At 33.3% G+C, this 17,487-nt stretch overlaps 1 protein-coding gene across 1 annotated transcript; it reads left to right on the forward strand.

The window, feature by feature from the left end:
• Window positions 1-86: 86 nt before the first annotated feature.
• LOC145961613 (intermembrane lipid transfer protein VPS13A) lies at window positions 87-17,402 on the forward strand. The gene is made up of 50 exons (XM_083082023.1): window positions 87-433; window positions 744-851; window positions 986-1,112; window positions 1,323-1,485; window positions 1,564-1,772; window positions 1,878-2,052; window positions 2,178-2,665; window positions 2,802-3,023; window positions 3,112-3,224; window positions 3,304-3,512; window positions 3,586-3,870; window positions 3,932-4,228; window positions 4,314-4,446; window positions 4,525-4,755; window positions 4,834-4,973; window positions 5,046-5,143; window positions 5,230-5,429; window positions 5,529-5,708; window positions 5,788-5,977; window positions 6,043-6,203; window positions 6,288-6,674; window positions 6,744-6,910; window positions 6,991-7,249; window positions 7,397-7,463; window positions 7,581-7,912; window positions 8,028-8,166; window positions 8,263-8,552; window positions 8,663-8,834; window positions 8,954-9,145; window positions 9,230-9,709; window positions 9,784-9,938; window positions 10,016-10,218; window positions 10,291-10,630; window positions 10,720-10,932; window positions 11,010-11,486; window positions 11,603-11,872; window positions 12,122-12,478; window positions 12,564-12,752; window positions 13,060-13,194; window positions 13,256-13,407; window positions 14,407-14,575; window positions 14,664-14,851; window positions 14,926-15,112; window positions 15,187-15,309; window positions 15,636-15,753; window positions 15,892-16,015; window positions 16,103-16,169; window positions 16,235-16,380; window positions 16,528-16,654; window positions 17,131-17,402. Exons 1-50 carry the CDS (start codon window positions 293-295, stop codon window positions 17,263-17,265), a joined length of 10,230 nt encoding a protein of 3,409 aa, XP_082938149.1. The 5' UTR covers window positions 87-292; the 3' UTR covers window positions 17,266-17,402.
• Window positions 17,403-17,487: the final 85 nt, after the last annotated feature.

Raw genomic sequence — 17,487 nt, forward strand, 5'->3', positions numbered from 1 at the left:
TTCCCGACCACAGCCACTGCTTATTACCAACGCGAGTTCTGATTGGCTTTCTGCTTTTTTGCTGTCTGTTTTACTGCCAAGATGTGAATACGTCCTTAATACTGATGGCGAGACGAAATTCAAGATCGATAAAGATTGCGGTGGCGTCGCGCATGACTGAATTATTTTGCAACAATCTTGAGGTTATGACGATGGTGACAACCGGGCGCCAGGTTGATTCCAGCTGATCTCGTTCTTCTTTCGACTCGCGAAATATACACATAGAAAACGGCCAACGAGCCTGACAGCTACGATGTTCGAGGGGGCTATAGCGGCATTTTTGAACCGTCTGCTGGGCAGGTACGTAGAGGACCTGGACACGGAACAGTTCAACGTCGGTATTTTCTCCGGGGATACATGCCTCACCGATCTCAAGTTGAAACCGGAAGCTCTGGTACGACTTTTCCAATAGTTAAATAAAAAGATTTTCAGAGCTAAACTTCGATTAACTTATTCGGCGATTAATTTTTCAATAAAAGTTGCAATATTTTTTTAAATTATGATAGAATTATTAACTTTTGACATATTGGAAGAAAAATTTAATTAGGATTGATAAATTTGATTTTTGCTATAGGCAAAATTCTATTACTAATTAAGTTAATCTAGGTTTGCTCAAAATTGTGTCCTCACTTTATATAAAATAGAATTATATTAGATATATATATATATATATATTTTTTTTTATATATTTTTATATTTTCTAGTATCAACTGGGATTACCTATTAGAATAGAGATTGGCTTGATAGGAAAAATTATTTTGAAAATACCATGGTCTGGACTCTTTTCGCAACCAATTGTGATATGCATAGAGGTATCAAGAAATTTATATATAATAATGTTGTAATATTTTATATTGAAATAATATATGAAATCATATACAATTATATATACATATTAATAGAGAACTTAGTATATTTCATATATAATTATTTTTATTCTCTTTAGGATATATATGCAGTAGCAGTACCTGCACTGTCTGGTCCATATGACCCAGAAATACAGAAACGTTTGATAAGAGCAGAAAAAAAGAAAATTCTTGAGGATCTCAAGGAAGATGAATTATTTAAAGCAGGTAGTTAAATATTTTTGTCAAGATTAGATATCATTTATTAATAAATTGCCTTATTGAGTTTATTCTATTTTTCCTAGGAAATATCTGTATACTTGATTTACATGCTTGTCAAAGTTTTTCATTTATTAATATAAACGTTAATTAATATAAACGTTAAAGTGTTTTCCTCGAAGTTTTATCTCTATAATTTATTTTTCTTTCTTTTTATAGGTCTACCTCCTCAGCTATTTGATGGTCTATTAGCATCAGTCACAAAAAACTTTCAAATTACTATAAATAATGTACATATTAGATATGAAGAGAAAATATTGCGAAACTTTCTCTGTGCCTGTGGTATATGTATACAAAGTATATCAATTACAACTACCAACAAGTAAGAAGTAACTTGATACATATTGTCATGTTTCGATTATGTGTGTCCAATGTTGTTAATAGAAATGATAAATTTCAGTAAATGGAAGCCTGGAGTATGTGCTACAAATTCGCAGACAGTATATCAGCTTATACGCGCGGAATCGCTCAGTGTGTATATGGATCACGACACACAATCCTGTATCAATGTCCAGGATAATTGGGACATGCCCAATCTTCTGGCATGGAAAAGCGCGATGCATAGATCGCTGCAAACGTTCGGAATGAGAAATCAAGAATTTCAATTTTGTATGTTTGAGATTTACTTATTCATTACAGTATCTTGTACATGAAAAAAGAAAAATATTATTTCTCAACTTTTATCTTGATTTTAATTTCATTTTTTTGTTGAAGTGTTGAAGCCTTTTACAGCCAAGATTAAAGTCATCATACACAAAGGTACAGAAACGCAAGCTTCTCGTATGTTGGTCGACATTGTGCTCCAGGATGTGGCAATGCAACTATCTGAAACACAATATGCTACATTTTGCCATATTCAAGAGTCTTTGTTACGAGCGATCGTTAATAGGTAATGAATTTACTAAAATTCTTCTATTTATTTTAATAATAAATGTATTTTTAGTCAATTTTCTCTCTCTCTCTATCCTTAATAAAAGATGATTAAAAATTAATAGTTATATGTAATATTTGCAGACCGCATGCTAAATATCGGCCTGAAAAAAGTGTGTACGAGGAGCCAGCATCTTGGTGGAGATATGCGTATAATTCTATCTTGGATCACTATATTAAACCATATACTTGGCCGCATATAGCCAAACATAGAAAAAATTATAGAAATTATAAAGAAGTGTGTATTCAAAATTTGCAACGACCAAACGATACAGAATTAAAACTGGATTTGCAAAAATACGAGGACAGTCTGACAATATTAAACATAGTGATCGCGAGAGAGCACGCTAAACAAGAATTGAAGAATAAGGATATCGAGCGCGAGTGCCAAACTACAACAATGAATTCATCAGAAAATGTCAATGTCGAAATATTATCGAAAAAGGATCAAAGTATAATGGTTCAATCCAACAAAGAAGAAACCAAAGAAGAGAGCCAAAATTCAATGATAGATGTGAAGGATAATATATCTGGTTCACAGATAAAATTGGAAAAGACACTAAAGCAAATCGGTGAGCGCACAAATACTTTCCTCAAGATTATTAATTACTTTTTTCTATAATATTATGAAGAGAATTATTACGAGAATTTTGTGTTTTATTAAAAGCAAATATTTGACAAGAATTTTTATTTTATTCATGTTTGTAGATTACAAATTGAACTTTACTTTGGCAAATTGTTGTCTGACTCTTTTGAGCAAAGGCAAGGAAATGTTGATTGTAACTGTCGCACAATTACTGACAAGTATCGAGGCACGGCCTACATTATTAGCTTTCAAGATATCTGCTCGTGCTGAGAGTTTTGTTGTCGAAGCTATATCAACCGACGGTGATTTGATTCCTTTGATTACAGTTGATAATGTGTTGACAGGTAACACACTTATTTATTTATCTTGCTAAGCAATTAATGTTATAAACTATTATAAATACTAATTGCAATTATTATATGCAACCGATAGGGAATGTGTCCACCTATTTCTTGGCCATAGATTTTGAGAAGAATGGATTAAATATGGATCCTATCTTTGAAGTATCCATAAAGCTGGAAGCTATCGAAGTGACTTATCATCATGTAATAGCGCTTTTATACACGTTTATTTCGATCGCAATTCCGGTAAATCTCTCTCTTACATTCATTATTTCTTATTCAGTTTGCCATGGTGGAGATTATAAACTTTTTTAAATTCAACACCAATTACATCTATGGCACGATTCTCGGAATATACAGATTGTGGGATTATGCCAAAAGAAAATATTTCAACTTTGTGGACGACATCACCTCACAGACATTGAGAATTAGTTTCAAAATAGATATTAAAAGTCCGTATATTATATTTTCCGAACACGGATCGATTCAAAAGTATGTTCACTATGTATGTAGTATTATAAAAAAAAAACGTACGGAAAATATCACGCATCTTTTTTTATCTTAGAGGAGGACATATACTTGTCTTGGATCTCGGTAATGTGATGTTGACCAACGAACTTCAAGCAGCGAATTTGCAACTGGAAGATGCCACTCTCATGGAACTGGAAGAATTACTTTACGACAGACTTAATATGGTGTTTTCCGGCGCGCAAATTTTATTTTGTCATTCGGGTGACGATTGGCGCTCTGCGAGAAAACGGAGCGATTCGGAGTATCATTTGTTACCCAAGCTACAAGCGAATGCAACACTTTCGTATAGTATTAGACCGGAATATCGTCAATTACCACGGTAAGGAATTGTTGCTGTTCCTCTTGTTTATTCCTCTTTTTAATATGTGACTTTTTCGCAGGACAAAACTCAATGTACATATTTCAAACGTAAAATTGAATTTATCGGAAAACAAATTGCAACTGATGGCGCACTTTTTGAATAAATTGCTAGTGCTATATGAAAATAATGTTGAAAAATATAAAACTACCTTTAAAAATCCTACTCTTGAACAAAAATCGAGAATTACTTTTACTTCATTAAAAGAATTAATGAAAGTACAATCTGGTGTGTGCTTGCCATCTGTTATAATGATGCATAATGGTTTTAAACCTGTTATCAAAGAAGTAGTTACCAATAATGTACCAAAGCTTGACAGGTAATGTGATAATATATTATAAAAGTATATTTTTTTCTCATTAGTCAAGGTCTATTAAGATCAAATAATTTTAATTTCTTATTAGGAGTGTTGTCTCTTCGGAAGTCAGTGAAGAAGATTTGGAACTGTTATCTAAAACGATTAATTTATCTGGATTTGATGATAATATATCTCCATGTAATCACATTAATTTGTTACTTCGATTTGCTATAAGCGAGGTAAGTACAATCTTATCAAGCATTCGTATATCTTATTAAGTGTACATACCATTAATATATCTGGATTCTGAAATTTAGTTCTCCATAAATCTTGAACATTTGGTGGACAACCGAGAACAGCCTTATCTGAATTTGAGATTGCATACCTTGTACTATGAAACAGCTATGATGGAATATGGTGTTGCTGTTCAATTCGGCATTGGATCGATTCTTCTAGTCGATAAGACAAACGCTGGCGTTACCGGATCGTATCTGGAATTAATATCCACTGACGAATCTTATGAAGTTCTCGTTGTGTCGTATCGCAAGGTGTCGTATCTTTATAAAAAAATATAATATATATGCTACTTAATTTGTAAATGTGCATTAATTATCTCTGTTTTAAAGGTTAAATCAAATTGTCCGGATTTCAAGTCGCATTTTAAAAATATCGAGCGCTCACTGGTTATAAATCTATTGAATATTAATATAAATCTTCATAGATCCGCATTACTGAAAATAAAAGATTATTGGCATAAATTTAAAACGTAAGTAATACACACAAGAAAACACAATCGTTTCGACAGATATTCTTAGGAACATTAATTGATTTATTTCAGTATGTGTGATGGTACGCTCTTAATCAAGTACTCCAGAAAGATGTGCAGTAATATTATAAAACCGGAACAAAAGAATGTAGATCCACCCATCCCACCAGGTATAAATATATTCTTGAATACAATATATGCATTTTTGGAAAGGAAGTATCAATTAATTTCGCATCTCGTAACAATGCTTTTATAGGTGCAATTAAACTGAATTATTCAACTAGACTTAGCTCGCTAATACTGCGATTCTGCGACAAGGATATAGATTTAATGGAGATTAAGATTTCGGGTTTGGAAAACGATTGCATCTACAATGCAAACGAGAGAATGGTATTGCGTGCCCATCTTAGCAATATACTTGCCGAAGACTTAAACGATGACACGCTTTATTCGAAAGTAATTATGCTAAATAATATGTATATATTTTTTTTAACTGCATACATATATATACACACACACATACAATATATATATTTTTTTAAATTTTATTCAAAGATTTTAACGACCGATGAAGACAAGGTATTTGATCTGAAATATGTAAGACATACACCAAGATTGTATAAATGTTCGGATATTGATACTAATCATGATGATGTGATGTCAGACGGTACCTTCAAGCTTTCCATTGGAAGAATAAATTGTGTGATCATTTCTAAAATTTTGTACGATTTACGGGTATGATAAATTTCTTGCCTTACGTTTATATTTTATTATGATATTATTGATATTTCACATTTTAACTGCCTTTGTATAGAATTTTGTGAGACCATTTGCTTCCACGTACTACACTTGCTTCTTAAATTATTTGAAAAATAAATTTGTGGGAGGAATCGAGCTGTTTAAGAAGAGCGCGACAAAATTACATATTTTTATCGATATACAAGGACCTACTTTTCTGCTACCACAGAAGAAGGATGCCCCGAGTCTCTTGGTTTTTGATACGGGTATAAAATTGAATCCGAGACAATTATACAACTTGAGACAGTTCTTTTATAGAATTTATTTGCAGGCATATTATCGGTCGAAAACTTTTTCAAGAATAGCGGACAATCGATGAAGACGACTACTAATGATAGTGGACAACTGATAATCGATAACATTTTGATAAAATTGAAATCTATGACTATATCTAGAGCAATTATGACCTTGGCACGAGACTTGGAAGTGCAGGTAAAATTAGATTAAATATTTCAATTTTGTTACAGCAAAGTATTTGTTAAAGAAAAATTGTATATCGTATGGAAATAATTTCAGGAACCCATTATCGAGCCTATACAAATTCAGTTTGATATCAAGAGGAAAACTGAATACCGTAGTATTATGGAATTTCAAACGTACGGTTTATTTAATGTGCAAGGGGCAATCGACATTATAAATGTAAACTTGAGTCAGCGAGATCTCAAGTCTCTCATATCAGTGTGGCAAGATAATATTTCCAAAATACTATTACTTAAGAAGGTCGGCGAAAACGAGGATCGAATTTCAATGCAAGATTCCCAAAAAAATCTCAAGCACGATGATGATGTTATGGTAAAAAAGCTGGAAGATTTTTTAACTCATAATGAAACAGCATTATGTGAAGTCAATATAAAACTTACTTTGGAGGGGTTACAATTGAATTTATTCATGGATACAGAAGAGGTAAATATTAATATTAAATTAACCAATGTTGATCTATCTATATGTATATAATTTTGATTATATATGCAGGTATTGAGTTCCCCTGTGCGTGACTTGAATCATGGTTTATGCAAGTTAAGTTTTGGAGAAACTATAAACACCTGGGACTTTTATAGTGATAAGAGCGTGAAAATGAAATTGTCTTTGCAAAGCTGCTTATTGCAAGACACTCGCAAGGACTCGGTTGTTGAAAAGAAGTTTGTATCATTAATCGAGAGCTTTGATTTTAGAAAGATCTTGTTAACTATCTTTTATTAATCTCATTTTACAATTGTAGGATAATACAATCACCGGCAATATCCTTAGAGAAGAATTTAGAATCTTGTATTTCTGTGTCAATGTCTCCTATAATTGATATTACGTACAGTCGTACTCAAGCAAGGGAAAAGTGTTTCGATGTTCTTATTCAGGATGTGCGAATTAATCTGTCTGTACCTTTCTTAATGCATTTGGGTCGATACTTTTTGGATTCCTTACCTGGCGAGCAGATAGAGAAAGGAATCATCAATCATGGATACGATAATAATAACCAAATGGTAAATATAAATTAATTTGGACAGTAATAGTACTCATTAAGAATATTTGTCTATTAATTTTTTAAATCTCTCAAAAATTGTACATCTTCTCGAAGATGTATTTGTTAAATTATATTAATTCCATTAATATATTTGATTTAAATCAAGAACCGGAATGCTATAAATGCAGAAACTGACAAAATAAGTCGCTCCCAATATTTTAAGGAGCAACCAGGTAGTTTATGCATGCAGATTGTACACAAAGATGGCTCTTTTTTTTGTTCTCAAACATATATATGTGATATTTTTCACATTACTTTACATGAAAATAAAATAATTCTAATTTGTTTAGGTACTTCTATATCAATTAGAATACAGAAGCCGGATATTTTTCTATTCGGTGACTTGGAGAAGAATAATACGCACGTGATTCGAATGCAAACAGAAGTGTTCATTGAAAGCAGCAGACATGGTTGTTCCTCTTCGATAGTCTGCACCCTGACTAATGTCAATGCCAAGACCAAAGGACAGGGAAATTACGAGTCCCCATATTGGTTACTACATCCTTGCGATGTAGAAATTTCTAAGAAGAAAGAATTGTCAAGCGGTAATGAGGAAATCGTCGTTGCTATAAATAGTATTAATATACAACTATCGGCAGAAGTGATCCATACTTTTTTCGATGTAAGTAATCATGACTTGAGCTGAGAGTCTCCAATTTATGGAATATACTTGATATCTATATAAACTGCAATTGAATTATTTATATTATCGCATATTGTTAATATCTGTATTCTAGATATTGAGTGAAGCGTTGACTTTTTTGAACAGCATTAGCCCGAAAATGGATGATAATAGCAATCAGAGTGCCAACGTGTATAATAATCTCTGGGCACCGAAAAAAGTTTCTAGTATACCATATAAAAAAACTGATGAAGGTAAATATCTTGCAATACAATGTAGATTGTTTTATTTCAATTTTATTATCATATTTATCTAAATAATTTGCATTTTTATTTTTATCTTATTATTAGGTGATTCGGCGTTGTATCATCACCATAATGATCATGTAATATTCAATTTGAGACCTGTACTAATGTGTTTATTATTGGAAATGGAGTATTCTGTAGGAAGATTTCCAATAATGAAAATGGAGACTGTTGTTACCGTTACCATCGATGATTGGCACAATAATTTCCATCTCGAATCCAATATAAAACTTCATGCATTCTGTTACAATAGAGCTTATCAGAATTGGGAGCCATTTATAGAACTCTGCACAAAGGACGATGTAAACTATAAACCATGGGAATTCATGATCAAGGTTGCAAAAATTATCGATTTTATTACACATTTATTTATTTATATTTATATTATTATTTTTTAATTATCTATTATATAGTTTTATATTATTATTGATGATAATTTTTTCAGACATATCGAGGCGAAGCAAATATGATTAATTCCCATTGGACAGATTCTTGTCACTGTATAAAGCAAGATTCGGTAAAGGCAAAAAAGAAAGATATAAAATATAATGAACAGGATGTAACAGATATGATATTTATTGGACCTGATGCTGATGTGATCTCGTCTACGAAAAAAGGTGAAATTATTAATAATTTACGATTATTGTTTAATACATGAATTTATACATGATATACGATACATTTATAAATAATACATGAATTTATTAGTATTCTATTTATTTTTTTAACTAAACAGAGCCTGAAACTTACATCACATACGAGGATGAATCTGATACGGATGATGACGAGAGCGATACGAAATTAACAAAAATTTCCAATTATCTATTTAATAATAATAGTGACGACGAAGAAAGTGATTCTGATGATTCGAGTACAAATGAAGATGAGGAACTGGAGGAATTAACGCTAGATTGTAACTGTGAATCTTGTATGTGTAAATTCAAAGAGTACATCACACACGTATGAAAAAATCTCACATGAAAAAATATTAATGTTTTAATTTTGCATGCAGTTAATTCCGCCATACCACGTGCACCAGGGAAAATAAGTCTATTCGCGCCGCATATTATTCTATATTCGGAGGATAAAATCAACATCACTATAACAGAAAACATGATCACGACATGGAATGCGATGTCAAACGCATTTGCACGAGTCAAGGGTGGAATCCCGTTCGTACCAGCCAATACACGAGAATTGACTGTGCTGAATGATATAGGTCACGCGAGTCGAGTGGAACTGCTTGTTCAAGAACAAGTAGACGGAAACAGTGTTACGCGTGTTCTGGCCGCGCATAATTTTGCACACGATGGAAATTCGCCGACCAGTGTGCCTAGCAGTCCGGAAAATGAAACCCAAGGGGATCTTACGAGTCCTCGATGGATCGGTAAAGAAGTCGCAGTCGTATCGGAATGTAAAACTTTTCCTGTCGACTCGCCAGTTCAAATTTATAAAACTATAACTGGCGAGCTTCTTCGTGTCATTTTCGAAGGTACCTTACTCGCTTCATTATATGAAAAATGTCAAATAAATATGTTAATAATCGTATTTTTAATCTATACGCAGGTTTCGAAGACGTATTGGTGTATTGTCCTAAAAAGGAAACATGCAATCTCATATCGCTTCGTCCTGTGAGACACGATGTCCGCTATTATCTGGTGATAGAGGCGACAATAAACAGTTATCTACATCGTACGGTTTGCGTGAGATCTCCGTTACAGGTAATGTAATTCACTTTATCCACGTTTCACATCATCGTCTTTTATATATTTTCCACCAATTGAAAGATACCTTTTAGTTTCGAAACGAAACATCGTACGCACTTGGACTTTATTACAAGAAAGCGGTGGTGGACAAACTGGGTTTAACACCTACCGGTGAAGTTACAAATCCTTTTGATCATAATATAAGAATGGCGATCATCGAACCTGATGCGACTTATAATGTTCCTCTATATATCGCTTATCATTGTCCGATACATGTTCTTCCTGCGTATCTAGAGTAAGTAGAATCGCAGATCAGATCAGGTTGTAAAGTTGTTTTCTGTTACTAATAAATATATTATTTATATAGAAAATATCAAGTCAGCGAAGAAGGAATTTATTGGAAAGACTTGAGGGGTACACCAAATGCATTTAAAGACGTATACTGCAAAACGAAGGGCGACATTAACTGTAATGTATTCTGTGTCAGGGCGATATGCATGGAAGTCGCATTAACAACTCGTCCCTCGGGCTGTCAAGTGCCGAATTATTTGATAGATATCATACCACCTGTAATTTTTAATAATCAACTGCCCTTCGTCATTGATGTCGGTATACCTAGCATTAATTACGAAGTGAAAATCGAACCCGGGGAAAAAATAAACATGCATTCTCTGAATCATAGCAGTAATGTGCAGTTTATTTTTAAGGTGCGCAGAATTTTGAAAAAAGTCAGCTATGCAAATATTGCAAACTCTACGTCGTTTAATTATACACCTCTTAATAATTTTATATATAGATACATAACTACTTGGGTACATCTTGGATGGGCGCGGTAAAACTGAATATGAATTTAGAACGAAAGTTTATATTGATGTCTACAGATAACGAATCGGAATTGACGAAACCCTTTTTGCTGTGCTTAGAACTGGGCAAAATTTCTAGCTGGAACATCGTTATACAGTCGCAATATTGGATGATAAATAAGTCTGGCTTACCGTTATTTATCCAGGTATAAGTCAAACAATTTGATTTCCATAATAATAAATTATGATTTTTATATTACTATTCTTCATTCTTCTTCTTTAGGATTGCCATTCTCATATAACTTATGAGATGCCAGAGGAGGAATTGATGGTATTCTCCCAAAAGAATAATAAAAAGAGCATGATACGATTGAGAGCCCATCAATCTGAGTGGTCGATGCCATTTGGATTGGATGGACTCACCTCAATGTCGTTGATTGTATGTCGAGATATCGAACGCGGACGAAAGTATCAGATCTTAACGGAGATAGAAAGTTCCCGCTTATCACCAATTTTCACGAAAATCATAACATTTCTGCCATACTTTTTCATCTGCAACAAAACCAAAAAGGCTCTAAGATTCATGGAAGAAAATGAAGAGGCCGATCTCTGGAATGATCTTTTACCAGGGCAAGAGATGTCATTCTGGCCTGTCACCGAGTCCATGAAAATGAGAATAAAATGGAGAAACAGTCAGCTAGTCTCGCAACATTTCGATATCACATACGTGGGCAAAACTGTGCTGAGAATGGATAACGGGGTAAGACACGCGAGTACATATTAGTTGTAACAATCAATCGAATGGATCCTTGTACAGAATTTTATTTATTTTACGATACTTGAAGAAATTTCATATTAAAATTTTTTATCTTGTAGTCAGCGTTATGCGTAGAGATTGAAGGTGGCATGAATGCCCCGTATCGCATAACATTTCGAAGATATATCGCCAATGACATACCCGTACGAGTAGATAATCTCTGCGACAAACTATTTCTGAAACTGAATCAAATCGGTTTAGGTCAAGTCGCTCTGCTCAAACCGTTTCAAAGTCTACTATATACTTGGGACGATCCTACTCAGACCAGAGAACTGATTTGGAATGTTTATAACAATAATGCACTTGGCTATCGAGCGCAACTCGAGACGGTAAAGAAAGAAAATTGTCTGTTCTTAATTTACATTATATACTTATATTTTTGACAAGATTTTTCATCTTCTTTGAAGTAATACATTTTTATTTTTTTCTTTTTTTTTGGCGAATTAATTTTCTACGAAATTTCCAATTCTTATTATTAATGCAATGATCAAAATTCATGATTAACCTTCTCAATTTAAATTTAATTTCAATTTATTTTGCGGATTGATTACTTGGCACTAATATTTTATTTGTTATAGGATGGCTGTGGACACGAAACTGTAACTTTCGTAACCGTCGAACGGCGTGACAGCGCGTCTCATTCCTCTCAAGTCGCTCCCAAGTCACTAGCAAATGCAAAGTCGTGGTCAGAGGATACGAGCGCAAGTATCGCTCATTCTTCTCCTAATACAGAATCCGACACGAGGCCGCAAGTGTTGGAACACGCGCGACAAGATGAAACGGAGGTTTACTGGGTGAGTTACATGGAAGGTGAGCAACGTGTATTATTGTTTACGCAGCACGAAAGTGTGTACTTGAAGGCGAAAAGCATCATCGATCCTGAGGCGAGCAAAAGGGAAATATTTCTGTCGATCGCGGCTATCGGAGTTAGCGTTGTAAGTAAAGACATATAAAGGCGATTTTATATAAATCGTCCAGCTGTGATAAACTGAAGATCGATTGACTTTTTTTCCCACACAGGTCGTACAGGAATCCAATGTTCACAATGCTAGACGGGAATTACTGTACGCCAGTGTGATCGATTCCGCCGCGCATTGGGAGCTTTACTTCAGCAAACGATGGAGAAGCTTATCATTAGAATTGAGCGCTTGGCTGGAAAACAAGTATACGAATTCTGCAAAGGCGGCGCAATTGGAGAACTTTATTGATGTACGATTTGCCTAACGTAATCTCTTAAATTGTAAATGTTTATGAATATCACCACTTTTGCTCTTGATTCTATTTAATTGTATTTTATAAAATATAACTTGATTAGAACATTAGATTTATTAATAAATACGACATTTCTAGTTATAAAAATTAAAAATGTGTAGAGTATTGAATATAAAGTATGTTTCATTGGTATGTTTATTGCAAAAATCATTAATATATTTGCATGTATTTGCTGTGATTGTGATGTATCGCATAAATAAATGAATCTATTCCTCTTTAACATATTCCTTTTCAAATATTTCAGGTTGACTTGACAAAAATGCAGATGACCAAACCGTTTTTTGGCAAACTGCGAAGGACATATTCGCCAGGTATTTGGTTTCATTGCAGGGAATCCACCACGCTTTGTTATCTGCAAGGATACATTCATAGGATACAGGTATTAATTATATTTATAATTACAATTCGCGATAATAACTTTTCTTGTCTATCTTGCACAGATCGACAATCAACTGAGTGAAGCTGTCTTTCCGGTGGTTCTGTATTCCAATCTGCAAAAGACTTTTGTGAATTACGCTGGAAGCCGCAGAATGAAACACTGCTTAGAATTCTCATATCTGAAGCAACGCAAATTGAAGAACACTATTTACAAGTACAGCTTGCGTACATAAATAATATATTAATTATAATATAAATAATAATATTAATAACATAATATATGTGTGATCTATTATAAATATTATACAGGGTATCCGAAAAATCGCCCGCAGCACTAGGGAAGTGATTTGAGATCCAAAAAGAAGGAAAAAAAGCTATATAAATATAGGTCCGGAAATAAGTCATTTCCGAGTTATAGCCACTTTTGTTAAAAATATCGTAATTTATAAACCGCTTAGCATCCCTCTTTTTAAATTTTTAAATTTAAATTTAAAAAATTTAAAATTTAAAAGAAATTTTAAAAAGAGGGATGCCAAGCAGACTATAAATACCGATTTTTTTAACATAAAAGTGGCTATAACACGGAAACGACTTATTTACGGGGGACCTATGTTTATGTAGCTTTTTTAACTTTTTTTTGGGTCCCGAATCACTCCCCGAACTGCGGGCGGTTTTGCGGACATCCTGTATATATAGTATTATATTAATATATTAATATTAATATTATATTATTATACACTATACAGGGTGAGTCAAAAGTATGTTTTAAAAATTTGTGAGCGTGTTCCTGGATAAAAAGGAAGAACAAATGTTCATATGAACATATGGTCGCAAATGCTTTGTTGTCGAGATAATGGACATAAATCAGCAGTATCAAATAATGCTTTATTTGAACGTTTACAATTTTGTTATTGTTGTTTATAAGAGATGTTCAAATAAAGCATTATTTGATACTGCTGATTTATGTCCATTATCTCGACAACAAAGCATTTGTGACCATATGTTCATATGAACATTTGTTCTTCCTTTTTATCCAGGAACACGCTCACAAATTTTTAAAACATACTTTTGACTCACTCTGTATATTAACTATATAATATTTTATTATATTATTAATTATACATTATTATATTATTAATTACTATATTATTATATAATATTATTATTTACGATAAGTAGCTGGTATATTAATTTTCAAATGATATTTTTTTAGAGGTATATGTGTCATCGTCAGGGAATTTAATTTAAATTTGGAAGAGACTTTTCTCTGCTCCTTGATTAATCTAATACCCAAAAATCCGGAAACCAAACACTCAATTGCCGCCAAACTCAGGAGAGACGTGTCCAATATGCGCGTTCCTTTGTTTCACAAAATTAGTAACGTATGATCATACAAGCTATCATATTAATTTATGCATATATACAAAGAACAAGCAGGGATTTTGATCGATTTGCATATATAAATTGCAGAACAATAAAAAAACAGATTTAATAGAGCAGATATATATTTCTCCGATGGCATTGCGCTTGAGATTATTGGCCAATACAGACGGATCTAACGCGCGTAATTTCAGCATCATGCTCGATTATCGCAATATTCTTCGATTCATTTTTGATTACGCGGAAAAGGGCGCGTTCGAAAGGGAGGCTGAATTCAGGTGAGTGATTAACTTTGAATTGTAATGATGCAAGTGTACGATAGAACAAGTATTCTATTACTCCCATTGTTTAGATTGCCTAGTTTTCAAAAGAGTTTCATCGTCGTCAATAAGAAGCAATTTTTCTCGCACCTCTTGCGAACTTATGTAGCGCAGATTATGGAACAGTTTCACGTATTGGTGCGATTAGTTACCGTTTTGGGAAATCAGTATGGCTACAACTTTAAATCACCAGGAAGCAACTTTTGCGAGCCAGATTCAGTAAGTGTATAAAACGAAGATTCTCTTTTTATGTTTCTATATTGAAATGTGCTAATCACGCGGAAAATTTGCAGTTACTACTATGCGGTGACGAAGCTGCGGAGAGATTGGCATACGAAGTGGCATGTGAACTGGGATATGCTACGCCTGATGGTATGCAAGCATCGATTTTAGATAGCCATGCATCTCATTTTAAGGTAAATAAAACTGAACTAAAGCTAAACATATTCTGTTATATGTACATAATGCTTGTTTAATCAGTGGGTATCTTTCCGAATCTTTGATAAGAAATTTAATATGTGGCTGGCAATTTTTTAAATATATGACACGATTAAACTTTTCGTCTTTGTCAAGCACACATCCAATTAAAATTAAATTATTTGCTTAAAAAACAAAACTACAAGTTGGCCCTTATTTATTTTCACATATTTATATAATTGAAAGTATATTCATTGATTATACGGGAAATATCTTGTATAGTGTGAAAATATAGGAAATAATACATATTCGTGTTTCGTTCCAGGTGAAGGATGTGAATTATCAGAATCCGGATGTACCGCCTTTAGTATTTCTAGTCGATCATTCGTTCGCTACAGAAATCGATTTGGAAACCGCCGGCTTGATTACCACGTCGACAAATAGTGAGTAAATTATAATATGAACAAGAGTCGACATAAATTGAAATCATATATAATTGTGCATGTAATATTAATTCGAGCGTTGTTATTTTATTTTCATCGCTCGGCACGTTTATTAAATCTTATCAAAATCTGTGGTAGCCATTTATCGAGAAGAGTTGAGATATTTCTTCAAAACATTGGGGAAAAAAATATCCGTGTTTTTTAACACAGAAAGCTCTTGTTTAAAAACTCATTCGAAAGTAATACCAGACATAATAAAAAGGTATCAACGCTACTGTAATACTATTTTCTTTCTTCCGTGCATCATAAGATCATAGTTTATTTTAAAAGCGAATTGCTCATTTTGCAGAGCGCAGGAAGTAGGACATAATTTTGTATCCAGGGTGCGATTGCCACGATATATCAATCCACATTTCGTAAGTATCGTCCGTCATGTTTCAAGTGTAATATCCTTTATATCGTTAATTGTATCCTTATGTAGGGTGTGGAGTTATTCTCGACGCACAAAGCAAAGGGAGCGTACTTACTGAACGCTATAAGTAAAGGCCATTGCGTTCAGAACGATTCTTATTGGGGACACGCTACGCTCTACAATGACGGAAAATATATTACATTAGTATCCTTGCAGTAAGTATGGCAATTATAAAAAATCACATTTCTCAATGCTCGCGTATTTGACAGCTAAAAGATTTTAAGAATCTAAAGCTATATTAATTCTTTTGTGAAATGCGAGAAAAACATGTCCTGGAGAATCAATTCTGCATGAATTTTTAGGCGAATACATTATATCGAGAAGGGAAATGCTTGGGGATCGTGGAACGTGAAGTGGACTTTAGAAACTAATCAATTGCTGTCACCGCCAACTGTCGCTAAAAATAAACTCATTTTACATGTAACAGAGGTAATTTGTACGTCCGATGCGACATATATTTAATTCATATTACTAAAATATTACAATCGTGAAAAAGAGACAATGATTTGATACATTCGAACATTTTTAAAAGTTTTTTTAAAAAGTGAAATATTCAGGCTTAACGATTTGGGGAAAATTAATTGTTAAAAAGTAATCGTAATTCAGTTTCTCGATTTTTTAAGAATTAACAATAGAATGCTCAACAGTGGCGAGCAATTGAATAACATCATAAAGTATAGTCGATTTCTTTTTGAAATCAGTCATATCATTGATAATTTTTCGGTGTAAAAATAATTAAAGTTATCTTTTAACGAAAAACGTTTTGTCTGAATCACATGAGATAAATGGGAATGATATAATAAAAAGAATCAAAATCATCATATCAAGGCTAACATTCTAATATTACTCGATCGACAAAGCGTTGAACACATGATTAAAAATTACATTAAATGTTACACGCGCAGGAAGAGGAAGAGACGTCATCGTCAATGGTAGACTGGTACGTGGAGAGCAAAGCCACGGATATTCTGGAATGGCTGTGTCGTAAAATGAACAGCGCAATGATCCTGAATATGGAAAGCAGCATTTGTTCCAAGTGAGAGAAACTCTAATGCGCTGACGAGGCCGTTGAGAAAATCAAGAGCAAGGAACAAAGGGTGAAGAGATCAGTGTATTTACATATTTAGTTTGGCGTAATAAAAGGTCTATATACGATGAATGCAAAGAAAAAGAAAAACGATGTCTCTCTTTCTCTTTCTCTAATGCCCTACACTTGTTTTATTATCGTTATATTTTATGCCTTAAGTCAGATCGCATCTTCA

Source organism: Camponotus vicinus, unplaced genomic scaffold, assembly GCF_025532165.1.
Source record: "Camponotus vicinus isolate PSW18456_S1 unplaced genomic scaffold, iyCamVici1.0 SCAF_11, whole genome shotgun sequence".
In the NCBI taxonomy this organism is placed as follows: Eukaryota; Metazoa; Arthropoda; class Insecta; order Hymenoptera; family Formicidae; genus Camponotus; species Camponotus vicinus.

Coding starts and splice junctions, on each gene's coding strand:
- LOC145961613 (XM_083082023.1), top strand. CDS start 293: ATGTTCGAGGGGGCTATAGCGGCATTTTTGAACCGTCTGCTGGGCAGG. Junction 4,229..4,313: donor AATGTACCAAAGCTTGACAG/GTAATGTGATAA, acceptor ATTTCTTATTAG/GAGTGTTGTCTCTTCGGAAG. Junction 9,146..9,229: donor AGATTGTAACTGTGAATCTT/GTATGTGTAAAT, acceptor TTTTGCATGCAG/TTAATTCCGCCATACCACGT.